Source organism: Amblyomma americanum, chromosome 7, assembly GCF_052857255.1.
Source record: "Amblyomma americanum isolate KBUSLIRL-KWMA chromosome 7, ASM5285725v1, whole genome shotgun sequence".
NCBI lineage: Eukaryota > Metazoa > Arthropoda > Arachnida > Ixodida > Ixodidae > Amblyomma > Amblyomma americanum.
This window is the reverse complement of record NC_135503.1, coordinates 137,418,090-137,440,257: the sequence shown is the minus strand read 5'-3', so window position 1 is coordinate 137,440,257 and position 22,168 is coordinate 137,418,090. Positions and strand designations below refer to the sequence as shown.

Below are 22,168 nucleotides of genomic sequence, written 5' to 3'. Positions count from 1 at the left end.
TCGTTAACTTGAGCTGAACTCCTTTTGTTAGCCTCCACGTTTCTGCCCTGTAGGTGAGTACTGGTAAGATACAGCTGTTGTACACTTCTCTCTTGAGGGATATTGGTAAACTGCCATTAAAGATCTCAGAGAACCTGCCACATGTGCTCCACCCCATTCTTATCCTTCTCGTTATTTCACTCTCAAGACCCGGATCAGCTGTCACTACCTGATAAGAGTAAACATTGTCCTTTACCACTTTCAATGCTTTGTAGCCTATCTATTGTAAACTTTTGTTCCCTGCCAAGGCTTGAACATTACATTTAATTTCCTATATATTAATTTTTAGAGCAACTGTTGTGCTTTGCCTGTCTAGGTCCTCAATCATGCTCTGCAATTCTTCATCAGCGAGTCAAAATCACGAAGGTATTTTCTGTTAACTTTTATCCCCAACTCTTCCCAGTCAGGTTTCCTACATACCTCCTGTAAACATGTGATCCATAATAGCGGACAGATAATAGCCCAATACCCTTCCTGATTAGCATTTTATCACTGTCTCTGAGAAGGACGTGCTGTGCAACCACTATAGATAACCTACACTATGTTTACATATGCCACTTCTATGCCCTGGTTACACAACACCTACATAACTGCTGAGGTTTCAATCGAGCCAAATGGTTTCCAGTAATCTATGACTGCTATATGTCAGGGTTGGTTTTATTATGCATTTACATGGTAGCAAGTTTTTACAGCACAATGTCTCCACTGTCCTTCAAAAAATCTGCAGTCACTGGATCCTCACCACCCACTTTTGCCTTTTCCATTGCTTGAGAAGTGTTCAATACTTCCTTTTCTGTTACTTGTGCGACATCCAGTTCCACCCCATCAGTGGCTTCGTAAGTAGCACCCTGATCATTTCAATTGCTGTGCACAATTATTTGGCTTCTTTAGCTACCTTATCTATGTTTGTAATGAACCTGCGCTCCTTAAAGGTGCGTTAGCTTGTGGGACGCCCGATTGTCACAATTGACCCCATTGCAACAGATTTAACATTACCTATCTAGAAGATGAGCAGCGGGGAATGCCAGCGGTTTACTGGTTTGGTTTATGGGGGAAAATGAAATGAAAATTGGTTTTTTGGGGAAAGGAAATGGCGCAGTATCTGTCTCACAGTTTCTGTCAACACCTGAACTGCACTGCACCATAAGAGAAGGGATAAAGGAGGGATAAGAAAGAAGAAAGGAAGAAAGTGGTGCTGTAGTGGATGGCTCCGGAATAATTCCGACTACCTGGGCATCTTTAACGTGCACTGACATCGCACAGCACACGGGTGCCTTGGTGTTTCGCCTCCATCGAAACGCAGCCGCCGCGGTCGGGTTCGAACCCGCGTCTTTCGGGTCAGTAGCCGATCGCCATAACCACTGAGCGACCATGGCGGCTTTTCAGCGGTTTAACTGACACAGCAAATCTGTGCGAACAGTACAGTATACATTGCTCAGTACATCACTGCATGACGTAGGCGCTGCAGGAATAAAAAAATAAGAGCGCCAGTTCGGTGCAGTCCGTGTCATCTTTCAGTCAGGGTCGATGCACGCGTGCCTTGATTACCACCTTCTCCGTCCGCTTCGCTACAGTGAAATGACTGGCGCCGCGCACACTCCACAAACACTCACTGCTGCAGGAAACAAAACTTACAGGCATGAAGTGCTTATCAGCGGCTACCGGGCTGGGATTTTTGTTCCAACGCGCCAGAACTAAAAAGAAATTATAAACAGGCTTGTCAGCCAGCCAGCCAGGCAGGCAAACAGCTGCGCAAAAGGTCTAACGGTTTAAACTCGCTGTTGGAGGCGGGCTTTGCTGCACAGGTCGCACTGCCACCGAGGCCCCCGGGCAGCACGCACGTTCACAAAACGAGTTGTTTCCCTCGATCACTGCGCCGGCACAAGTGCCTGTCAGTGGTGAGAAACCATGCCACTCGCCTCGAACAGCTCAATATCGCGATGATCTATCTCCTCGACGAACGGCCCGGGCCACTCGAGCGAGCCGCTGTGCAGGCTGTCGCTGCTGTCACCCGAGTACGGGTCCATGATGCAGCTGCGCGGTCCCCTGGTCGGCGGACGCCGCGGTCAGCGACGGCCCGCGACGCAAAGCAACAGCACGGCCCACTGCTACCGGTGGTCGCAAACACCCGCCAGCTAAACCAGCAGGCCACAACTCCCGCAACAAAACAACATCCGACGATTCAATCAAGCAAAACATGTGATAAGGCACACGGTTGCCACCGGTTGTTTGCTGTACGAAACGCAGTAGGAAATTGTTTACACAGCTATCAGTTATGTTAAAAAGGTTAAAAAGCGCCTAGTGTGAAGTCCTATATTACATGACTATGCGGCTCAGATGAACAAAATTTTGCAGAAAATGCTAAAGAACATGAGAAACCTACATAACTGAGGAGAAAGAAATCACAACTTGCGTTTGTCACGAACAAGAAGTAAAAGAAACCAAGACTGTCTGATTTTAAAATTATAAATGCTGTCTGTGGCGATAACGAACTGAGAGGAAATTATTAATTCGTTTTCGTTCTTTGACCTAAACCTCAGAGACAAGCTTCGGCAAAGCTACAAGAGCGCCACAGCTCGAACCAATGGCAGCGTCAGAAATCTACGCTCAAGGGCCACGTGATAGGCTGGGTTGACAACGGGTGCTGAATTCAAAAACCTTTCGCGACTTGGCCACTTGGCCACTTCGTCGCTTCGGCATTCCAGCTTCTGGGGCGTTGCGGCGTTTGTTCATTGGTCCCGTTAAGTGCGTGTTCGCCGTGGACTGCTTTCTTCACTCGACTCCCGGCAGCAGCATGAGCCAACGTAAGTGCTGCCTTCTTCTGGTGCCTTGTGTTTGGTGCGGCGTTCTGCGCAACGAAAAACCACAACCGCGGCCGTATAGTTCGTGCGCGTTCAGTGCTCTTTTCCGGCCAGTCTCTAGTGTTTTCCGGGAACAAAGTGCAGTTTAAGGACTTTTCAAGCTGCAGACTCTGCAGTTGCGTCTGCGGGAGCTGTTCAGCGTTAGTCGGTTGTCAGCAGATCGTACTACGTCTCGAACGTAGTACAGTCGCTTAACAGCTTTCGCTTCCTTGCGGCGTGGACCTTTAAAAAAAAAAAAGAAGGCAGGAAGCCATGCATCAATGCTTATGGCTTTATTTTGCATTTATTTTTCCCCCATGCTATAAATCTTTCTCGGACGTGCCAACGCCCACCGGATTCGGGCAGTCAGCCGGTCGCCCTCCGGTCCCATGCCACTGACATTTCCAGTTCGACGCGCGTGGAGCTAGCATGCTTAGATTTTCCGGTTTTCAAGCGCATCGTGCTAAGCAAACCCCTAAATAAATATGCTTTCGAACCCTCAAGCTTCCCCTCTGGCTTTTATGCGCAGGCAGCTTGTTACGGCAAAATGTGTATGTGTTCAGGCAATGCTCTGTACACTCAATAATGCATGGTTTTCGATGGAATCGCCTTCTTCTTTGTCTCAACTGAGTAGACCACAGGTCAGCGAGGGAAGAGGGTTTTGTTCGGGATGTTTTATAACACCGCATGGTTCTGCTTGGTTTCCGTGCAGTGCGGATCGTTGCTTTATTATTCATTTATTTCAAAAATGATATGCTCCTTACAGTAGGCCCAAGCAGGAGGGTCGTAAACATGCACACAGAAAGCCATTAATGATGAAGCAAATGCTGTATAAAGTAACAATGTAATGTAACAAACGCAGCTCTTAAACTACAAAATGCAATGTTAAAATACAAACTATATGGATACAAATCTGAATACAATACAAGCTATGAAAATACAAACATACTGAAGTATAACTCTGAGAATAAGGCGTTAATCAATTGCATCAAATCAGCCCTGTATTGAGAAGGTTTGGTCGAAGCTTGTTATAATCTATAGTCCGGGGGAATAATGATACTTAAATGCGTTCCATTGTAGCTGTGTAATGATTCTGCATGACCATTATTCTGGTCGTCAAGTGCCGCTGACACGTTCACTTCTCCTTTCAGCCCCGTCCCTGCCCGGTGGCTCAGGCCAGAGGGTAAGCTATTTTTGGACTCGTTTGTGCACTGCACTTGTTTACATTTCTCAAACATTTGGGTCATTACATTCGCCTTCGTTAACTCACCGCCCTCTTGAGGCTACATGGAAAAGTTTAATGCATATGGTAGGGGGCATTGATTCTTATTACTGTTGCAAGGAACAAGCTTGCTCACTTCCTAGCTAGAAACGCACCTGCTAGTGGTGCCTGAAAAATGAAAATTCCATCTGTCCATTTTATGAAAATCGTCGTCTTACTCATTTTGCAAAAGTTTACAAATATCGTTTAGCATTCGATCCTTCTTTTATTAGGGTGTCCCCGCTGTGCCATTTTTCAGGGTAGCGTGGTACCCTGGCACGAACTAGGCACAGTGAGAGGGAACACCTTACCCGCTTGCTCATGGCAAGGCCTAGCAATTAGCTCTCATTTAAATGCTTCAATTTTTACCATACTTGCTGCACTTTGTTTAAATTTTTTATATATAGGTGGTATTGTTTTGTTACATCTCTTTACGCTGGATTTTTTACTGCCCTTTAATCCTTATTAACACGCAGCATTTTAGGATTCCATCCCATTTCACCTGGCCGGATTTAAGTGAACAGTTATTTTGCTCTTGGTCGCCCTTGCACCAAAGAGTTAACTAGTTCTTAGACTTGACACTGAGCCCAACTTAGCTGCATCGAATGATATCCTGTCCTTTATGTTAACGAGCTGTAGCTTTTCTCCAAATGTTGAGTTATCAGCATTAGATTTTGCTTTGATGTGGCCTGCAGTGTTGTAGATAAGCATGTTTCACAGCTCAGGAAGTGCTTGTCCTTCATGGCATTGCCACAACAAAGCCTTTCTGCACAGCACATTTTTAATGGTGATAGAAATTGCTGTAGTGGGATTGAACGTGGTGCACTTATATCGGTACCAGGTGAACAAAACAAAAATTTGTTTTAGTTCGTTTTCTAGCAGAATTCTTTCCTTCGTTAAGTATGCGTAAATGCGTGCAGTGATTCGCTCCTTGCAGTGCGCATTCATTAGCTGTCTTGAGATGGCCTCTTGGAAAGTGATGCATTGAACAGCTGGCGGAAGTTGTCTGTAATACGGTCGAAGCCAGACAGGCAAAAAATCTATGTGGGCGACTCTCTTTTGCACAGCATTTCAATAAAAGGGACATATGGCAGCTGACCTTCCTTAACTGTGCTGCTTGCTGCGTTGCTACCCTCTGTTGTGTGCGTAATGTGCAGAATCTAAATTTAGACAAAACTACACTGAGAAAAAACTTGAGGGGACACTTAAGCTGTGCCTTAAGGGAATGACATGACAGCGTTAATAGGTCCCTGCAGTGGCCTGGTACCCTCTTTGTGTGTCACTTCACTGCACACAGTCATTCTCTACATTCATAGGTCATGGGACTCCTTTTGCTGATGCACCACTGGCCTGGCAGGTGGCTGTTTCAAACACTGCCACTAAGGGGGGGGGGGGGGGGGGGGGGGGAGTTGTGAGATTTGGGTTGCTGTTCCCAAGCAACCTCCCGTGACTAGTCATTAATTTAACTGCCGCCTCTCATGAGGGGCTGTTTGCTCACGATCCGGTGGGCAGGCTGTGATGACGTCACAAGGTCACATGACCTAGGTGTTAGGTGGGCCTCCTGCTTGTTTGCTCACAACACCAATGCTGCACGTTGCACTAACTGCTCTGTTCTTGTTATGTCTCCTCTATAGTCATTTCAATGCGACAGTTTTAAGGGCCTCGTGTTGCAGAAAAGCTGTTGGCATTGTTGTCCATCAAAAGTTCCCAGAGAAGCAATATAGGCGACAGGCGGGCCGCAGATAGCATGACCTTGTGATGTCGTGACAACCTGTCCACTGGATTGCGAGCAAACTGCCCATCGTGGCAGGTGGCAGTTAAATTAGTGATTAGTCGCTCAGGAAGAGCAACCTGGGTCAGGCAAGCCCCACCGGAGGCAGCACCTGCCATCATGGGGCAGTGGCGCATCGCTTAACCGCTGCACCAGGAGCAGGATGAGGACTCCCAAAGATCTATGAATGTAGAGAATGGCAATTCTGCTTATACAGTCATTAACCCATTAAAGCTATCATGTCATACCCTTGAGGCAAAGCTTAGATGTCCCCTCCATTTTTTTTTTCTTTTTTTTGCTGCAGTTGTGTGTAAAGTTAGAACTCACCCAAAAGCTCGTCTTGCTGAAATGAAATTCTTTCTGGCAGTTGCTCATTAGAGCTTGCCGTTGAAATCACTTGGATAGCCCCCCACTTTGAGGCCACTTTCAATTTGTTTGGCCTTGCCTTGCTATTCTTGTGTCATCCTTTTGCTGTCTCTCCGCATACCACCCAGACATGACATGATTTGTGGGCCTTCATACTCCTAGACCTCCTTGAAGGCAGGCAGGAGTGTATGGACAGGGCGACAGCTTTTCAGACATGTCGAAAGTGGTCTGGGTTGGATTTCCTAATTAACTGATTAAAGTACTACCCCATTTTTGCCTGTTACCTGTGCAACTGTTGTACTATCAGCGTCAATGGAAAAGCGAACAAAAGAATGGAAACACCGCCTGCACAACTGGACAAGGGAGGCCAAATACTAGAGCGGTTGATAAGTGCATCAAAGATGTAGAGACTTCTCTTTCTAAACGTTTTTTAAAAGGCCACTTCTGTATGTCTTCTCAAACCGCCACTATTTTTTATTTGTGCTCTCTGTTGCTGTTTTGTTTGCATTTCATTTGTTACTGACGGTACACACACTGAAACATATGGCTGACTGTAAACGGCATGGAACCTGAACATCTCGCAAAGGTCTGGATCAAGGATTGCACATAAAAGCACTGCTCATCTCTGCTGCATACCATATACTTTGGATGCTTTATTTCAAACACAGTCTCGGTAAACACCAATTACGGAAGGGAAACATTGATAAAGCAGTGTGCTCGCAGCTTTCTGCAAAAACAAACTTTAAAAAGTTTTGTGATTTGGTCATGGGCACTTAGCGTTACGCTAAGGCTTCACATAACACTGCAGTGTTATGTCAGAAGCTGCTGCTATGTCGACATGCTTTGCAAGTCTGCCAATGGCTGTTATTCAACCAGCGCTGTCAACAGCTGTGAAAAGCTTTATCATAGTCTTCAAAAGTAAATTAATTTGGTTATACTGCATAAGCAATGCACTTTATATGAAATAAGGATTGAATTTTTGTGTTTTCTACTGCTTTCTTGAACAAGTACTCCTGCTTGAGGTTCTAGCAAGTAACGAGCTCCTGGGGAACTTGGATGTGCGTGCATTTGCAGCAACCTTGCATTGGTGTGCCTGAATCTACTTACTTTCTTGATGCAGGCAGCCGGGGCGCCTGTGCGGAAACTGCGCTCCCCAAGCAAGCGCCCGGCAGCACCGGGATTTGGGATGCTGCGCAGAAGTGTCAGCACTACTGCCATCAAAGAAAACAGGGTGGGTGGCCCTCAGTTTTCCATGCATTGGTGCACTGCACAGGGTGCTGGCATGGCTGGGATCAGTCCGCCAAATAGTGCAGTTGCGATCCTTTCTCTTCTCGAGTGCAAGTTGTCTTGATTGACAAAAGGGTTTCGGTGCCATTAGCGACAAGTGGTTTTTGCAGCTGCTCTACTTATCGCTGGGCACACTGCAAGAAAGTGTTGTGGTTGAACTCATCCATCTTGCCTCCAAGGTGGCATCAATGCATGTGCAGCCCATTGGCAAGGGATGGGCATGATGTTGCCGAGTGGCAGAACTCTCTCGCCTGTACCGGTGGTGTCTGTACTGGCAGCAAGCAGCTCAGTGGGAGACCCCTGCCCAGGCGAAAAAAAAAAGCCATTTGGTCCAATAGGAGTAAACTAATATCACAGAGAACTGAAATTGGAGTTTCTCAACATTCTGTGCAACTTTTGCATGCAGAAATTTTCACGACATTTAAAAACTTAAAATTTTGCCCATTTCAATTTCAATAAGCGGATTTGGGTGCATTTAAAAACAGCATGCAGACCTCGCCAAAGATGGCTGTCTGCAACCCTGTACCACCGAAATCTTCGTGCGGTGCGTTGTCATTTTTTAAGTCCTGGCATTATAGGGCTCCCGCTAAAAAACGCGGGAACTGCTCCAAATTGAGTTTTTGTCTGCTACAACTAATGCTGCAAAACACTTTAGGCTATTGCCTCCACTGTGATCTTGACACTGGCATCCTTGAGGCATAACCTGCAGGGGGGCCAGGTATGTGAACAAAACACTGCCAACAACAGAGATACACACACCCTGCCCCTCCCTGCCAAAGCAGGAATTGCTTAGTGGCAGTAGAGTTGCTACATTGTAGAGAAGGCCAGTTTGCGCCTGGTATTGTGTTGCCATTCTTCTGGTGCTTGCCTGCACTCCAAGGGTTTTGTAGTATAAACCGACCTTTAGGTCACACAGATGCTGACTCAAAAAGAATTACGAGAATCGATGCATAGGAAGGGGAGTTATTCAATGAAGAAATTTCAAAATACAAGCAAACAAAGTGCTTCCCTCAACTCTATTTTCGCGCAGCTTCCCATTCCCATTTCACTCTCCCAATGACGACACTTAGTGCGACCAATCAAAACAGCCCATCTGAGCACGTGGCGGAAGTTTGCACTCCATGGTTGCCTGTTCTCTAACTCGTTCATGCCAAGGCTGGCAGCGCCGTTTGCATGGTTACAACAACCATGTGAACGCCCAGCTGACCCAGCGATAGTTCGTCACACCAACGGCGCAGAAGGGAACACTGATCAGTGACGTTCCCTTACTTATGGATCCGAACTCGAGCGCGAGATACTGTGACGGTGTGACAGCCTACGCAAGATATCACATTTAGCATAGCGCGTACCACTACTGCTTACCGCCAACAATCGCCTGTCCCTCCTAGCACGCTGGTTGGTCACGGCGAGCAAGGAGCGCGCGCTGTTGACGGGAGCGTGGCACCATCTGGCGCCGCCGCCCGGTGATCCTCCACAAGCTGACAATTCGCACTCCCTGCAAAACGTGAAACGAACGCATCATTCCTTGGGACCGAAACGAACGCTTAGTGTTCAATTGCTCGATCGGATCGATTCCGCAAAGCTGCTCTCAGATACATTGAGAGCAGCCATAAGCGTTGAGTTCTAGGTCGTAGGTAGTTTACAGAGAGGCGCAAAGTCCTTCGATGCAAAATATAGCCAGAGCCTCTGGTGGCGTATTTTTGTTTTACTTGCTTTACAGCGCTTTTATCTAAGGCAAACTAGTTGGTTTTGTTAATGTAATATAAAACACAAAAACTAGACAAAACGTATCTCTAGTTATTAACACAATTTGCAGTATATTTACTCTTTGTCCAATCATCAAGCTTCTAATAAGTGATGTCATATCCGCTGCTATAAACCGCCACTGTATGGTGACACCGTCAGCGCCACAAATTTTTTTTTTGCGAGCTAATTAAAATATTAAAAACCGCAGTATACGTGGTACGACCGACGCTAATAGCATCACTATATCTCATTCTATGCAACCAACAGGCAAAACAATGCAATGAAAATGTGTTTCGGGGCCCCTTTAAGGGAAAACATGGGTCTTGATGTGATTCAAAAATGCAAAATTCTCGATTTGTCAAAAACGTTATATTCAGGATCATTACACTGTAAAGTTCCTCTAAAAAGTTTCAGGGTCTAAATTCGACCTGTACCTAATGAAATATCTATATATTTTGCACCTATGAAGCCCGGAAATGGCGATTTCTGAGCGAAATGCTGCAGGACTTCGTGCCCACCGCTTCCCACGCCCTTGGCCACCTCAGTGGTTGTGGCGCTCGGCTGCTGACCCTTAAGGGAGGGAAGCTGGTCTTGCAACAAATTTTTATTATTAGGTCACGGTTATGAAATATTCAAGGAATATGTATGTTTGTGTGCAGATTCCATATATGTTGTTTCATTTTATGTACAAGTCCTTGCACACTTATGCAATATGTTGCAACTTTTTGCCAACAGCTTTAAAGAAAATTTGCTTCTGGGAACCTGCTAGAATACATGCCATTGGCTTTTCTTAATATCAAGGTAAAAGTATTTTCTCCTATAATAGAAGTAGATTTACAGGGTTTTGAAGTTTCCACTTCACAAACGGGAAGAAAAATTTTGTTATCCTGTTTCTTAAGTGACAACTTCAACATCCTATAACTCAACTTCTATTGCAGGCAGGATGACAATTTTACCCTTACTGCAAAGTGCTGTCAAGAGAAACTAATGGCACTCAATCTAGCACATTCCTTGCAAAAAAAATTTCTCTAAAGCTTTTGGCAAAAAGTTGCATAACATATTGCGTAAATGCACAAAGGCTTGTTGAACATAAAAGTAAATGGCATATTTGGAATCGGCGTGCAAAAATTAATGTTTTCTGAAAATTTCGTGATTTTCACTTCATAATTTTTTACTAAGACCCTCTTACACCCTTAATGCCTTGGAACAGTTTTTATTTCTTTAAATTTTTTTTTACTGAGAGCCTGCATGCCATTCTGCATGAAAAGGGGAGGTTGGATGTTGTCCTGCTTAGCGTTACTTGAGATAAGTGCAGTCTCCGGCACGTGTTCAACTGCAGTTGATGTAAATTTTGGCTTGGATGCATGTCGGCTCGACCTGTTCCTCCTCTCTGCAGCCAGCAAACACTGCGGAGCAACCAAAGCGGCCTCGCCCTGGCGCCGTCATGCCCCCACCACTCAGCAGGCTGAAGCGGAACGTGGCAGGTTCTGCCGCCAACATCGCCACGGGGGCCACAGGCAGTGCACGTCCCAAAGGCAAGCTGTTTACCTTGTGGTCACAGATGTTGCTGCGTTGGGAGCATGTTTGTTGGCAGTACTGTTTGACTACTGTTGAGGAAGATGAACCTGGCGGGGCTGCCTCAGCTCCCAATTGATGCGTAATATTGAGCTGTAGCTATTGATTGGAGAGTCACTTAAAGTAATACCTAGCAAGTGCCCACCCGAAATTAGACGATATTAATCACAAAATATTTTGGGATGGGCACTAATCAGGTCTGGGCATGAGAATCTAGAAAGCGCACATGGTGGAATGGGCCCTTGCTTGGTCTGACGACAAATTATTAGAAATAAACACAAATGAACTTACCGTATTTACAAGATTGTAAGTCTACTCGAATGTAAGTAGACCCCCCCCCCCCCTTAACATTTCCGAAAAAAAAAACATAAAAAACTTGGAGGTTGTTTACTCTTGTCCTTTAATAATAGAATGCGATAGCACTATCCTGGGGCCTCCGCTTATCGCCAACCACTATCTGCACATTCCAAAACGAAAATGTATTAGTCACTGAACTACTCATCCACACTAGCACCATCATCCTCACTAGCGCTGCAGTCGTGATCGCTGCTGCGGTCCCACAGCTTGCTCGTCGTTCTAACATCGTCGTGCAGCGAAATCCCGCACTTCGCAAACAGCCACATCACGACATCGCGTGGAACAGCTGAAGATTTTGCCTTGCGGCAGCTGCCACACCTGTATCACCTGTTGCGAATGTCGAACTTGCGGCCCGGCATCTAATTCGTTTCTTCGGCGTAAAGAATGGCAGCCATCTTGAATGTAGCCACTAACGAGCGCCGATCGTTTACCGGACCCGGAGCACAAATGACGAAGCACTATATTAAAAACTTGCGAAACGCGGCCGGCAGTAGTCAAATGCATCAGAGCCAAAGAGGAACTATGCTTGAGTGGCATCGGCTACCTGCACTCCCTGCTGCCGTTCCGTGTAGCGGTGCCGCAGTGATTGGAACAGCGGCCCTTCCATCAACTATCGACGCACCCTTGAGCGCCGATTGCACGGTTGAAAGTAAACAAAAAAAATTGGCGGTGGTTTACCTCTGGTTAAACCTGGAGTGACGCGATAGCTACATCTGGCCGAGTGGAACTTGGTCACGTGACGAACCACGTGATCAGTCACGGCGCTGCGCCGCCGACAGCTGCTCCGCACCACATGACAGCGTGGCGGCGCCACAATGCTGAAGGCTCGAAATGCTACCGTAATGTAGCTATTGCTCCAAAAAAAATCTTGGACGACGCCCATTAAGAGTAGAACGCGAATGCATTATCGGGCAGCCTCCGCTTATCAGCAGATGCAATCTGCGGCCACGTGTTGGGGGTGGGCTGGTGCCCGATTGCTGCTTATCGACAGCCACCATCGGCGGCCTAGCACGGGGTGGGGATGCCGGTTCTGTGCGTTGACGTAGCAGCTGCTCAAGCAAGAGCGATGCGACAGAGCCACGCAGCAAAAATGCAACCATGCTGTTGCATGCCTGATATTTTGTTTGTCTCGCCTTTATTTATTGTGCAATGCTTTGGTTTCGTAGTCGACCCCACCCCCAATTCAGATATTCAAATTTTGAAAAATAGGTCGACTTACAGTCGTGTAAATACGGTATACAAATGTGCGTGGGGAGAAAGTAAGCAGGCGGATAATGTGACCATGTCATCAGGGACCCTCTGTCTGTCAACACCGCTGCATACGACTTGCAATTCGTGAGCTCGGCTCCCCCTTTCCTATGCCCTTTTCACCATGTTCACGGAATTCCTAGATCACCTTTCTGGTTTTGCCTTTCGACCCTCCCAAGCTTTTCTGTGAAAACTGCTTGAGCTTAGGCGTATCCTCTGAATGACCTCTGAACTCCTTTAAACTCTCGTTCCGTGATAAGCACTGAGGAGATGCCAAACATAGGGCACTTGATGCATCTTTGCTGTGTTTTTGAGCTTCTCCTGGACATGGGGACATAATCGCATGGACTCTTGCCCAGCTTTTAGGAAAATTCATAATCTTGGGAAAGAGGGGCGGGCACTTGTTCAGGCACGGTTGGTATTTTACGGTACGGTACGGTACTGCACTGTACATCCGTGCCTTTGCCCACCATTGGAAAACAGCAGCTGTCAGTGGTAGCGCACATGTAAAGGTGAGCACTCGGGTGCGAAACAAGGGGGTGCAATCCATGCACACTAGCAGGAAGCTGTGTCGAAGCCCAGAGCCAGCAGTCGATGTCATGAGCATGCTGCAAATCGCAGCGCCTGAACACTGCACACAAATGTGGTTGGCCAGAGTGCATGGTTGGTGTACTTTGTTCCATGTGTAGTGTGAACATGGCCAAAGCTAGCACTTGTATTAGTGCTGGCTGTGTGTCCATGGCTTTCAGCGTGGAACACGGGAGAGTTTTGCAACCTCCGCCTCAAGGCACTGGACCCTGAACTGCGCCTTCGTCTTCCACGTAACTTAGAACGTCGCGACGCAACACTGTTATGCCGTTTATGGATCGGTGTTGCATTTACCAATTACTATGCTTTCCGGATGGGGATGGCCGACAGCCCTGCCTGTGAGAGCTGTGGTTGTGAGGAGACCATCGCTCATCTTCTCTGTGAGTTCCCTGCATTTACGAGTGCAAGACATACACTGTTGTGCCCTGGACTGCCTCGATCCTCGCCCATTAACAGAGCAAAAGATCCTCAGTCCGTGGCCACAGCAGTCGACTGCCCTCGAGGCATACAAGGCACTCTTTGCCTACTTGAGTGCGACTGGATTGAGTGACAAATTGTGACAGCGTTGTGCATGTGTGTGTGTTCTGCCTTTTTCCCCTTCTCTCTTCCTCCTTTTAGTCCCCTATTTCCTCTTCCCCAGTGCAGGGTAGCCAACCGGAACCCTTTTCTGGTTAACATCCCCGCCTTTCCCTCCTCCTTTTTATCTATCTATCTCTTAGATCTCGAGGAGTGAAATGCGTCGGAGCAGTATGTGGCTGGCATGCCTCTTTGCCCAGACTCTGTATGCGCCCAAAAATGTAGTTAGCTGCCAGTGAGAATTATCATCGGAGGATTTAGTAACAGTGCTCAATTTGGATTGCCTAGCATATTCTGTACCGCTCCAAATCCTCTCCGAGGCTTCGAGAAGCGATATATTCAGTGGCGGGAAATGCTCTTGCTTGGGGGTTATTGCGTGCCAAGTGTGAATAGGCCTCTAACCCTGCTGGCTTGGGTGTGTGACCAGCACCGGTGGTGGCGGCTGCACTGGCGCCATCGGCAGCTGGCAAACGGAAGCCCTGGGACCTCCAGGGCCGGATCCACGACCTCGAGGAGAGGATGAAGGGCCTCTCGGGTGAGAAGGAGCAGCTCAGCCTCCAGAGCACCACAAGGGTGAGCTCATCTTCTGGTTCTCAGTTTTTGCTCCAAATAGGCCTTAACGTGATTTGCGAGGCGTTGATGCCGGGGCCCATGCTCTGCCTTCAGTGGAACATTCCTAGGCCTCTTTGAGGGAGAACAAAGGACTATATACATGAATGTTTGTGTTTGTGTGTGTACACACACACACACCACAAATAGAAAAAAAAAATTGCCTATGGTCCTTGGTTTCTGTTGCTGTTAACTTCTTTCATATTCCCTTGTCTGCTTAACGAGGGCATCTGTTCTGTTAGCCTTGATGCCTTGGGAAGCATAAGAGGGTTATCGTACAGTTTCCGCCTTCGCCGTTGGATAACGTTCCATGTCACACTCGCGGTATTACAGGATGTGCTACGTCCGCTGCTTATGGATGAGGGTAGAGCTGCTGAGCACTCTCAAGGTTAGGTCAAACAAACTAATAACCCCCGAAGGCAGGAGATTTGACAGCCGTCGCCGTAGCTCAGTTGGCAGAGCACCGGACGCGTAATTCGGAGGTCGTGGGTTCTTCCCACCGGCAGCATGAGGTTTTTTCTTCTGCTTTTCTAATCAGTTACTATCTTCAAGCGATAAAATGTTCACTAATAATCTTCATTGATCCACACCACAAATGGAAAAAAAAATCTCCTATGCTGCTTGGTTTCTGTGGCTGTTAGCTTCTTTCACACACAAATTATATACACACACATAGACGGAAGCCCCTAGTCACCGAAACCAAGGTGCATAGGGGAATGTTTCTATTTCTTTTTTAATTTGTAGTGCTGAACAGTGGGAGAATAATACTTCGATTAATCTTTTGCATAAAGAAAATTAATTATAAAACAGCAGAAAAAACAACCAATCCGCTGGTGGTATCTGAACCGACGACCTCCAGATTTCGCGTCCGGAGGTCGTGGGTTCAGATCCCACTGGCAGCATGGTTGTTTTTTTCTGCTGCTTTCTAATTAATTTTCTCTAAGTGACAGATTAATCGAAGTAATATTCTCCCACTGTTCAGCAGTAGAAATTTAGAAAAAAAAAGAAATATAAACACACACACACACATATATAACTAATAGTTAAATATTAGAATTTACTTAATCACTTAGCTATTTAAGATGATTCGCCTGTTTTCTGACGTCCGCCAACACTCATATTACTATGCCGCAAATTAGTGCTCATTAACTCGAACCTTTTAAAAATTAGTGATCACCTTTCCTGAAATACCTGGTGTGTGTATCACTAATTTTTAAAAGTAAGGTTTTTGAGTTAATGAGAAGCAATTTGCGGCATAGTAATACGAGTGTTAGCGCACGCCAAAAAACAGGCGAATCATCTTAAATAACTAAGCGATTAACTAAATTCTAATAACTTTTTAACTATTATCAACTTGCACCTGACTGCAATTAGAGGTTTGTAGCCGGCCGTTAGTAATAGCCATATCAGTTTTTAGAATTTCAAAAACTCTATTACTCTCGCCGCTGTGGCACGACAAAATGTGGTTATTTCGAGTAGTTACGACCACTGGAAGGGTTGCTTTGCCTGCATACTTTTCGAAAGTGCATGCATTTTAGCACAATGTAGCGAAATTTTGTCGTGCCACAGCAGTGAGAGTAATGGCGTTTTTGAAATTCTAAAAATTGGTATGGCTATTACAGCAAATGGTATTACGGCTATTACGGTATTGCTAGTACAGCAAAAAGTTCGGTGTGCAGATGGGATTTAGAAGTTTGCGGGGGTGGGGTAGCCGCAGCTGGCACAGTTCAGGGCGAATTAGATCAGTAGGGGAGAGGCCTTTGTTCTTGCAGTAGGCATAGTCGGACTGATGATAGTTAACGTGAATGAAATGGCGGTGTCGTACTCCCCTCTTCCTGACTGTGCACCTTTTTCCCAGCTGCAAGAGCTTGAGAAGGTGGTCGCCGAGCTGAATGAAGAGCACACCAAGACTGCCAAGCTCTCAGCAACGGTCTCTGAGCTCCAGTTGGCTCTGAGGTGAGCGGCACATGTATGTGGCCAGCAGAATCCTGCTGGTACAAATTGACTGCTTTTGCTGTCCATGCAGTTTTTGAACATTCACAGATTGTGGCGGTTGTTGATTGACTAGCCGAGCCCGCCATATTGGGGGATAAGGGTGTGGGAAACGTGGGGCAGGAGAACAGGGAATGTTCTGAATCAGCATAAGGTTTGGCACAATTGAGGCATGTGGGGGAAATGTCGGACACAGTGGAGAAAGCAGGCAGAAGTAAGGAGTCTATTCAGATATATGCATGGTATCTCAAAAGGTGTTGGCAGCAACTGCAAGAGGGACTTGGGTCGCATGGATACATCGAGCAGTTCAGGTTCACTTCCCTGACAGTGATAATGATTCCCTCAATACCTGAGCACAAATACAGTAAAACTTAGAGCTACTTCTTGCAGTCCACCCCATATATAATGACCGCAGGTAGAACATGCTTATTACAGGGGTGGAACTGCTGCGCCAATTGTGCCAAACTGCACCAAATCAGAAATCCGGCTACAATCTGCTACAAAATCGATATTTGCCTACTTTTGCACCATGTCTGCGCCAAAACGTCGCTGAATAACTCTGCCGAGAGCGAAACTGAAATTGTCGCGAAACCCGACATCTGCCGGCAACACTGTTCAAGACCCATGCTGATCAGAGGAAAAAGGCACGAAGAAGTGTCAGTCTTCATCCCTGCTGGTCATCGTTGCCACTGGTCATCGCAGCTCACGAGGCCTCCGCCCTCATGGATGAGTTTAGCCTTTTGTCACAGAAGATATGACCGTGGTGGCTGAGTGGTTATGGCGCTCGGCTGCCGGCCCGAAAGACGCGGGTTCGATCCCGGCCGCGGCGGTCGAATTTCGATGGAGGCAAAATTCCAGAGGCCCGTGTACTGTGCGATGTCAGTGCACGAGAACTCCAGGTGGTCGAAATTTCCGGAGCCCTTCACTACGGCGTCTCACATAGCCTGAGTTGCTTTGGGACATTAAACCCCTATAAACCAACCAACAGAAGATATGAGGCCGACAATCCGAACGACTTGATGCCTTCTGGCAAAACTTCAACCTCAAGCAAGCGGATGGGACTCGAAAATATTCCTCGTTGGCGGCACTTGTAAAAGCGCTTCTGTGCCTCTTGCTCAGCAGTGCTCATTTGGTGAGGGGCTTCGGTGAAAATCGGCGAGCGCCGAGACTGATCATGCCTTTCAATACAAAGCGTAAATGTGCTTCGGTCTGCAATGACGTATTCCAGCCGTTTCGGCCGAAATCCAGTTGCCATTCCTATGACACAACGGTTAGTCAGAGCGGTGAAAGGATCGTCGAAGCGACAGCTGCAGTGGTTGGAGGCAGATGCAGCAGAAGACACATGTGAAACAAGCAAAAGAAGACTGATATACCGGACAAGGACACCCAGAAAAGAGGTCAGAATGAAGAGAAAGTACTGGAAAAGATCAGGCTGGCCAGGAATATGATCACCAATGTTGAGCTGCTTTTTGCAAAAAGCGCAAGTTTAAAAATTTTGCAGACATTGCAAGTCCTTTTGAAGAATGGACAGGAAAGGCCAGGAGCGGCGCTGTCTGAGCTGGAGTCACCAAGAAAAGAGAAGAAATAGTACCCAAAATTTGCTGTTTTAAGAATGTTATCATTTTTTATAGTTCTGTTACGTATCTCGTTATGTCTTCCCTCTGAATAAAAACGGCTTTGTTTTTAGAAAAATCTCCTGTTTGCTTTGTTCCGGGCTTTTTTAAGGAAATAACCGTACTTTAGACTGAATTTGGGCTTGAAGCTTGTTTTTGCATGGCTATGGCCATCATAAACACTTGAGCAATTGGCTGTTCCAGAAATTTGAATGTTTCGCTACAAAACTTTTTTTTTCTGGTACAAAAGCTCAAATATCTAACAAAATGCCATTTTTCCTGCTACAACACTTGGAAATTTTTGCTGCTACAAACTGCGATTTCTTCTGCTACAAAAGCTGCTACAAGAAGCTAGTTCCACCACTGTTATTATGAACAAGCACAGTGCTACTGTCAAAATATGTATTATAGCAATGGCACTGCATCTCTGACAAAATGAACAACTTTAGCCACACCAGTATGTTGTAACAAACGATGAGGCGCTGTAAACTCTCTCCTGAAGTTGAAAAATGTGCGCTTCCAGTTAGCGCGCAGATTGAAGAGTCTCCCAGCTCCCGGGACCTCTCCCAGAGAAAGCGTAGACCCACCTCAAAAATTAAAAAAGGTGGCATTGAAATTGCAGTTAACCGCCGGCCAAGCATGCCCACACAAGCTACAAGGTCAATATGTGCTGGTGCACATGCAGGCTGAACAAAGCGATATTAAGTAAAAGCGGAAGCATGGCAAGAGCGAAACAAGGGCAGCATTAAAAGCGAAACTACTGCACGTGGCTGGTAATCGGCCAATGGCAGCAATATGAGAAGTTAGGATACCTGTCACAAGGTATGTATGCCGGCGCATCCAGTCGCGTGGCAGCTATTCTGAGTCGCCCTTGTGTAGAGTGGTCGAGGAGTGCGCACTGATCAATTAAAACTGGAAGCAGGCAGTACCCGATGGTTTCCGGCTAAAGCGCAAGCTCCCACCTGGTCTATAGGTCAATGCAGTTGCACCTCCGTACAAAGATCACATCAAGAACCTAGTAACTATGTTGAGGTGTTCCTTTATTTGGAGTCTTAAGGCGCTGTTTGAGCACTTTGCACTAGTGTGCCATGTACTATACATTGTGCACACACATGCGATTTGGTTGCTGCATCCTTACAACTTTGCGGAGGTGACCTACCAGAAATTGCCGTGAATGCCTTAATTGCTACTGCTTTTATCGCATCCCTAAACTGGCTAGTCCGCAGCAAGGGTCTTGGCAAGGAGCACATGACCACCCTGGAGAGCTTAGAAAGTGGCTTGATAAGGCCTGCTTCGAAGAAACCAGTGTGCACAGATTTTTTTCATAGAAATAAGCGCTGCTCTTGTATGGCTGTATGTTTTGGCTGTAATGGGGCAAGTCCACTTACTACGAACTTCGCATACACCGAACGCAGTCTGTATGACTCAGTTTCGTTATAAGGGGGCTTGACAATACATCGAACGCAGTTGGCTGTGAAACGGATATGTCGAACTCCCCAGTGCAAAATGGTGCTTGCTCGATTTGCAGGCGGCAGGCTTCGCCTTACTACACAGGCGAGTGTCATAGTGGAGTCACTTTGGGACGTTAAACCTCATAAACTAAACCAAACTAAACCTGAAACATACCTCTGTGCGCAACCTGCGCAACTGTATCTCGTACGGTGCTCTCCGCATGGCGTTTGCTGTGGCAGAGTTTCATTTAGACTCTTTTGCGCTAATGCTGCAGCGGTAATGCTGCAACTGCACCAACAAGATTCACGCTGTCCGTAAGTCTGCTGTGTGGATGCGACACTGCAAAAGCTACCAAACACATTGGTGGCGAGGCGCCAGTGGAGTACATTCCCACTTTCTCTGGTCTTTCATCACCGTTCTGTGCAAGCGAAAACATAGCCTGTCAAAATGCCAGCACAAGATAAAGCACTGCCTCATAGTTGTATTCTCCACGTAGCTTGCAAGAACGCTGCCACAGTTGAATATAACAGCAGGGTCTGTATTGCATGGGTTTCTATGGGAGGTGAAAAACGTAGCGCAAAGAAATGAGGACGCAGAAAGACGGACAACACACGGCGCTTACTTCCAACAATGGTTTATTTCAGAAAGAAAAAGTGGTTTTATAACGAAATCACGACCAACACCCTGTCAAACCATGAGCTAGCAAAGCCTATCAGCCAGATATGCGATCTCTTTCGCCATCAATGATACAGAGGGGGTACTCACACAATCATCTTTCAAAAGTGATATCCATTCCGCTTCTATGATGTCAACCAGTTATTGTGCACTTTTAAAACCATGCATTGTTCAAGCAGTGGACTGACAACCCTTTTCCTGGCTGATACCCTGGCTGATACACTTTGCTAGCTCATGGTTTGACGGCGTGTTGGTCGCGATTCCGTTATAAAACCACTTTTTCTTTCTGAAATAAACCATTGTTGGAAGTAAGCGCCGTGTGTTGTCCGTCTTTCTGCGTCCTCGTTTCTTTGCGCTACGTTTTTCACCTTGAAGTTATGAACCAACAAGCCCAAGCATATACCCTTCTATGGGAGCTTGGATGGGTCTGGCTCATGAAAATGTAGTGGCCAGGAAAACTCAGCACTAGGGAACATAAGAGCAGGGTTCTACTATATAAAAGTTAGCTACTGGTATTGTAGCGGTAGCAGCTATAGGGGCTATTGTTACGAGGTGGCAAGCCAAGGAACGGGACGACATGATGACAAATGAAAATGATCTAATGGCTGCGGGCCTAGCGCGAGCGCTCTGTCCTGCGCCACTGCCCTTCGTAACATTATAGCCCGTTTTTGTTGATTTTGCTGCTACAGTAAAACCTCATTAATTCGACCCCCATTAATTCGGATAATGCAGACTGCTGCCAAAGTCCTGCCAAGCTCCCACGCAAGTCTATGGTTCCGGATGGCCATTTATTCGGACGGCATAGGGTTGCCATCGGTTACTTCAGACAGCCTCCTGATGTGGCGCCGTCTTGAGGTATATTCGTCTTCAGGCCCAAACTGTAGTGTTGCACACATCAGAGGCACGCAAGGAACAATGCAATGGCAGGCGTGTTGACAGTCGGCAGGCCTCCGATGACAGGCTCCATAGCCTCGTTTTCGGAGCTTCCGTTTAGAACGTCAGTTGCCTTGTTACTGATCTTTATCTTGCTTTTCGAAGGCATCTTGCCAATCCGGTATTGGTGCGTGCCTCTGTCCTTTCCGGCTGCATGGTATTTCCATACTTCCAGTGCACTGAAACTCCATACTTCTCACATGCTGTGTGTCGTTAGTGCGGAGGAGCCTCTTCTAGTGCAAACCCACGTGCAAAGAAGCTCCAACGCTGCCGCATTGACCAGTGAAGTCGCTGAGACCTTTACTATCATATGTGCGTGAATTAAGGCATTCGATGGAACTGCGAAAAATCATCATTGTCGCATAGTTTTCCTTTTTAAAATTCATTTGCTCAAAGCTGGGCATTTGTCATCTTTATATTTCATGCGAATCGCTTTTGACACTTTTTTGCGGCCATTGTGTAATTTGAGATTTTTCTGCTCACTTGAATTCCGAATGGACAAGGTTTTGCTGTTCTATCCTGGCAGTGGTGTTGGAGTGACTCTATAGATCTTTCACCTTTCTCTCTGCACTCAGCACAACGGAGGCCAAGCTGACTTCAGCAGTGTCGGAGCGGGACTCTCTCGCCCTTCAGCTGACATCCGCCACGGAGCAGGTGGCAACATTGCAAAGGTCGCTGGCTGAGGTGACCGGCGCATTGGCAGGGCTTCGCTGCGAGCGCACAGCCCTTATGGTGCGTTCTCCCGTTCCCATCCTCACTGCCTCTGCAGCTGCTCTTTATTGCAGGAAGGAATCGTCAAGGATGTTCTGCCTTGGGAGGGGGGACGTGTGGTAGAACTGCGGCACCATTGGCACCAATCTCCGCTGTGGGATCTGGCAGGACTTTTTGCATGAAGATACTTTGGAGCTCACTGGAAAATGATCAGAAGTATTGTGCTGTTACTTCATCATCTCAGCTGCTAGTGGTTACAGTGGATTATAGTTGGAACAATCGAGATGAAATTTTCTTTTCCATTTCTGAACTGGCAGCTTGAAAAACTGTAGAACTTTGGTTCTGCAATTGGCAGGATGATAATTATGCCCTTACTGCATTCCTTGGTATTGGCAAAATGCAATGGCATGCATTTTAGCAAGTTTCCTGCCGAGAAATTTTTTTTAAAAAGTCATTATGAATGCTTACATGACAGATTACAAAAGTGCACAGACACTTGGTTTGTTTGAAGTAAATGGCATGTTTTGAA

At 46.6% G+C, this 22,168-nt stretch overlaps 2 protein-coding genes across 2 annotated transcripts in view; one reads left to right on the top strand and one right to left on the bottom strand.

The window, feature by feature from the left end:
* The window catches only part of LOC144096605 (mitogen-activated protein kinase kinase kinase 7-like), a 101,248-nt gene extending 99,007 nt beyond the window's left edge, over positions 1-2,241 (bottom strand). Inside the window, exon 1 of the mRNA XM_077629412.1 lies at positions 1,959-2,241. Coding sequence (XP_077485538.1) covers positions 1,959-2,066 — 108 coding nt within the window. The 5' untranslated portion in view covers positions 2,067-2,241. The remainder of the gene's footprint in view (positions 1-1,958) is intronic.
* A 438-nt stretch (positions 2,242-2,679) lies between these two features.
* Positions 2,680-22,168, top strand: part of LOC144096604 (kinesin-like protein KIFC1) — a 51,049-nt gene continuing 31,560 nt past the window's right edge. Inside the window, exons 1-7 of the mRNA XM_077629411.1 lie at positions 2,680-2,843; positions 4,031-4,062; positions 7,398-7,508; positions 10,707-10,845; positions 14,082-14,227; positions 16,122-16,219; positions 21,504-21,660. Coding sequence (XP_077485537.1) covers positions 2,834-2,843; positions 4,031-4,062; positions 7,398-7,508; positions 10,707-10,845; positions 14,082-14,227; positions 16,122-16,219; positions 21,504-21,660 — 693 coding nt within the window. The 5' untranslated portion in view covers positions 2,680-2,833. The remainder of the gene's footprint in view (positions 2,844-4,030; positions 4,063-7,397; positions 7,509-10,706; positions 10,846-14,081; positions 14,228-16,121; positions 16,220-21,503; positions 21,661-22,168) is intronic.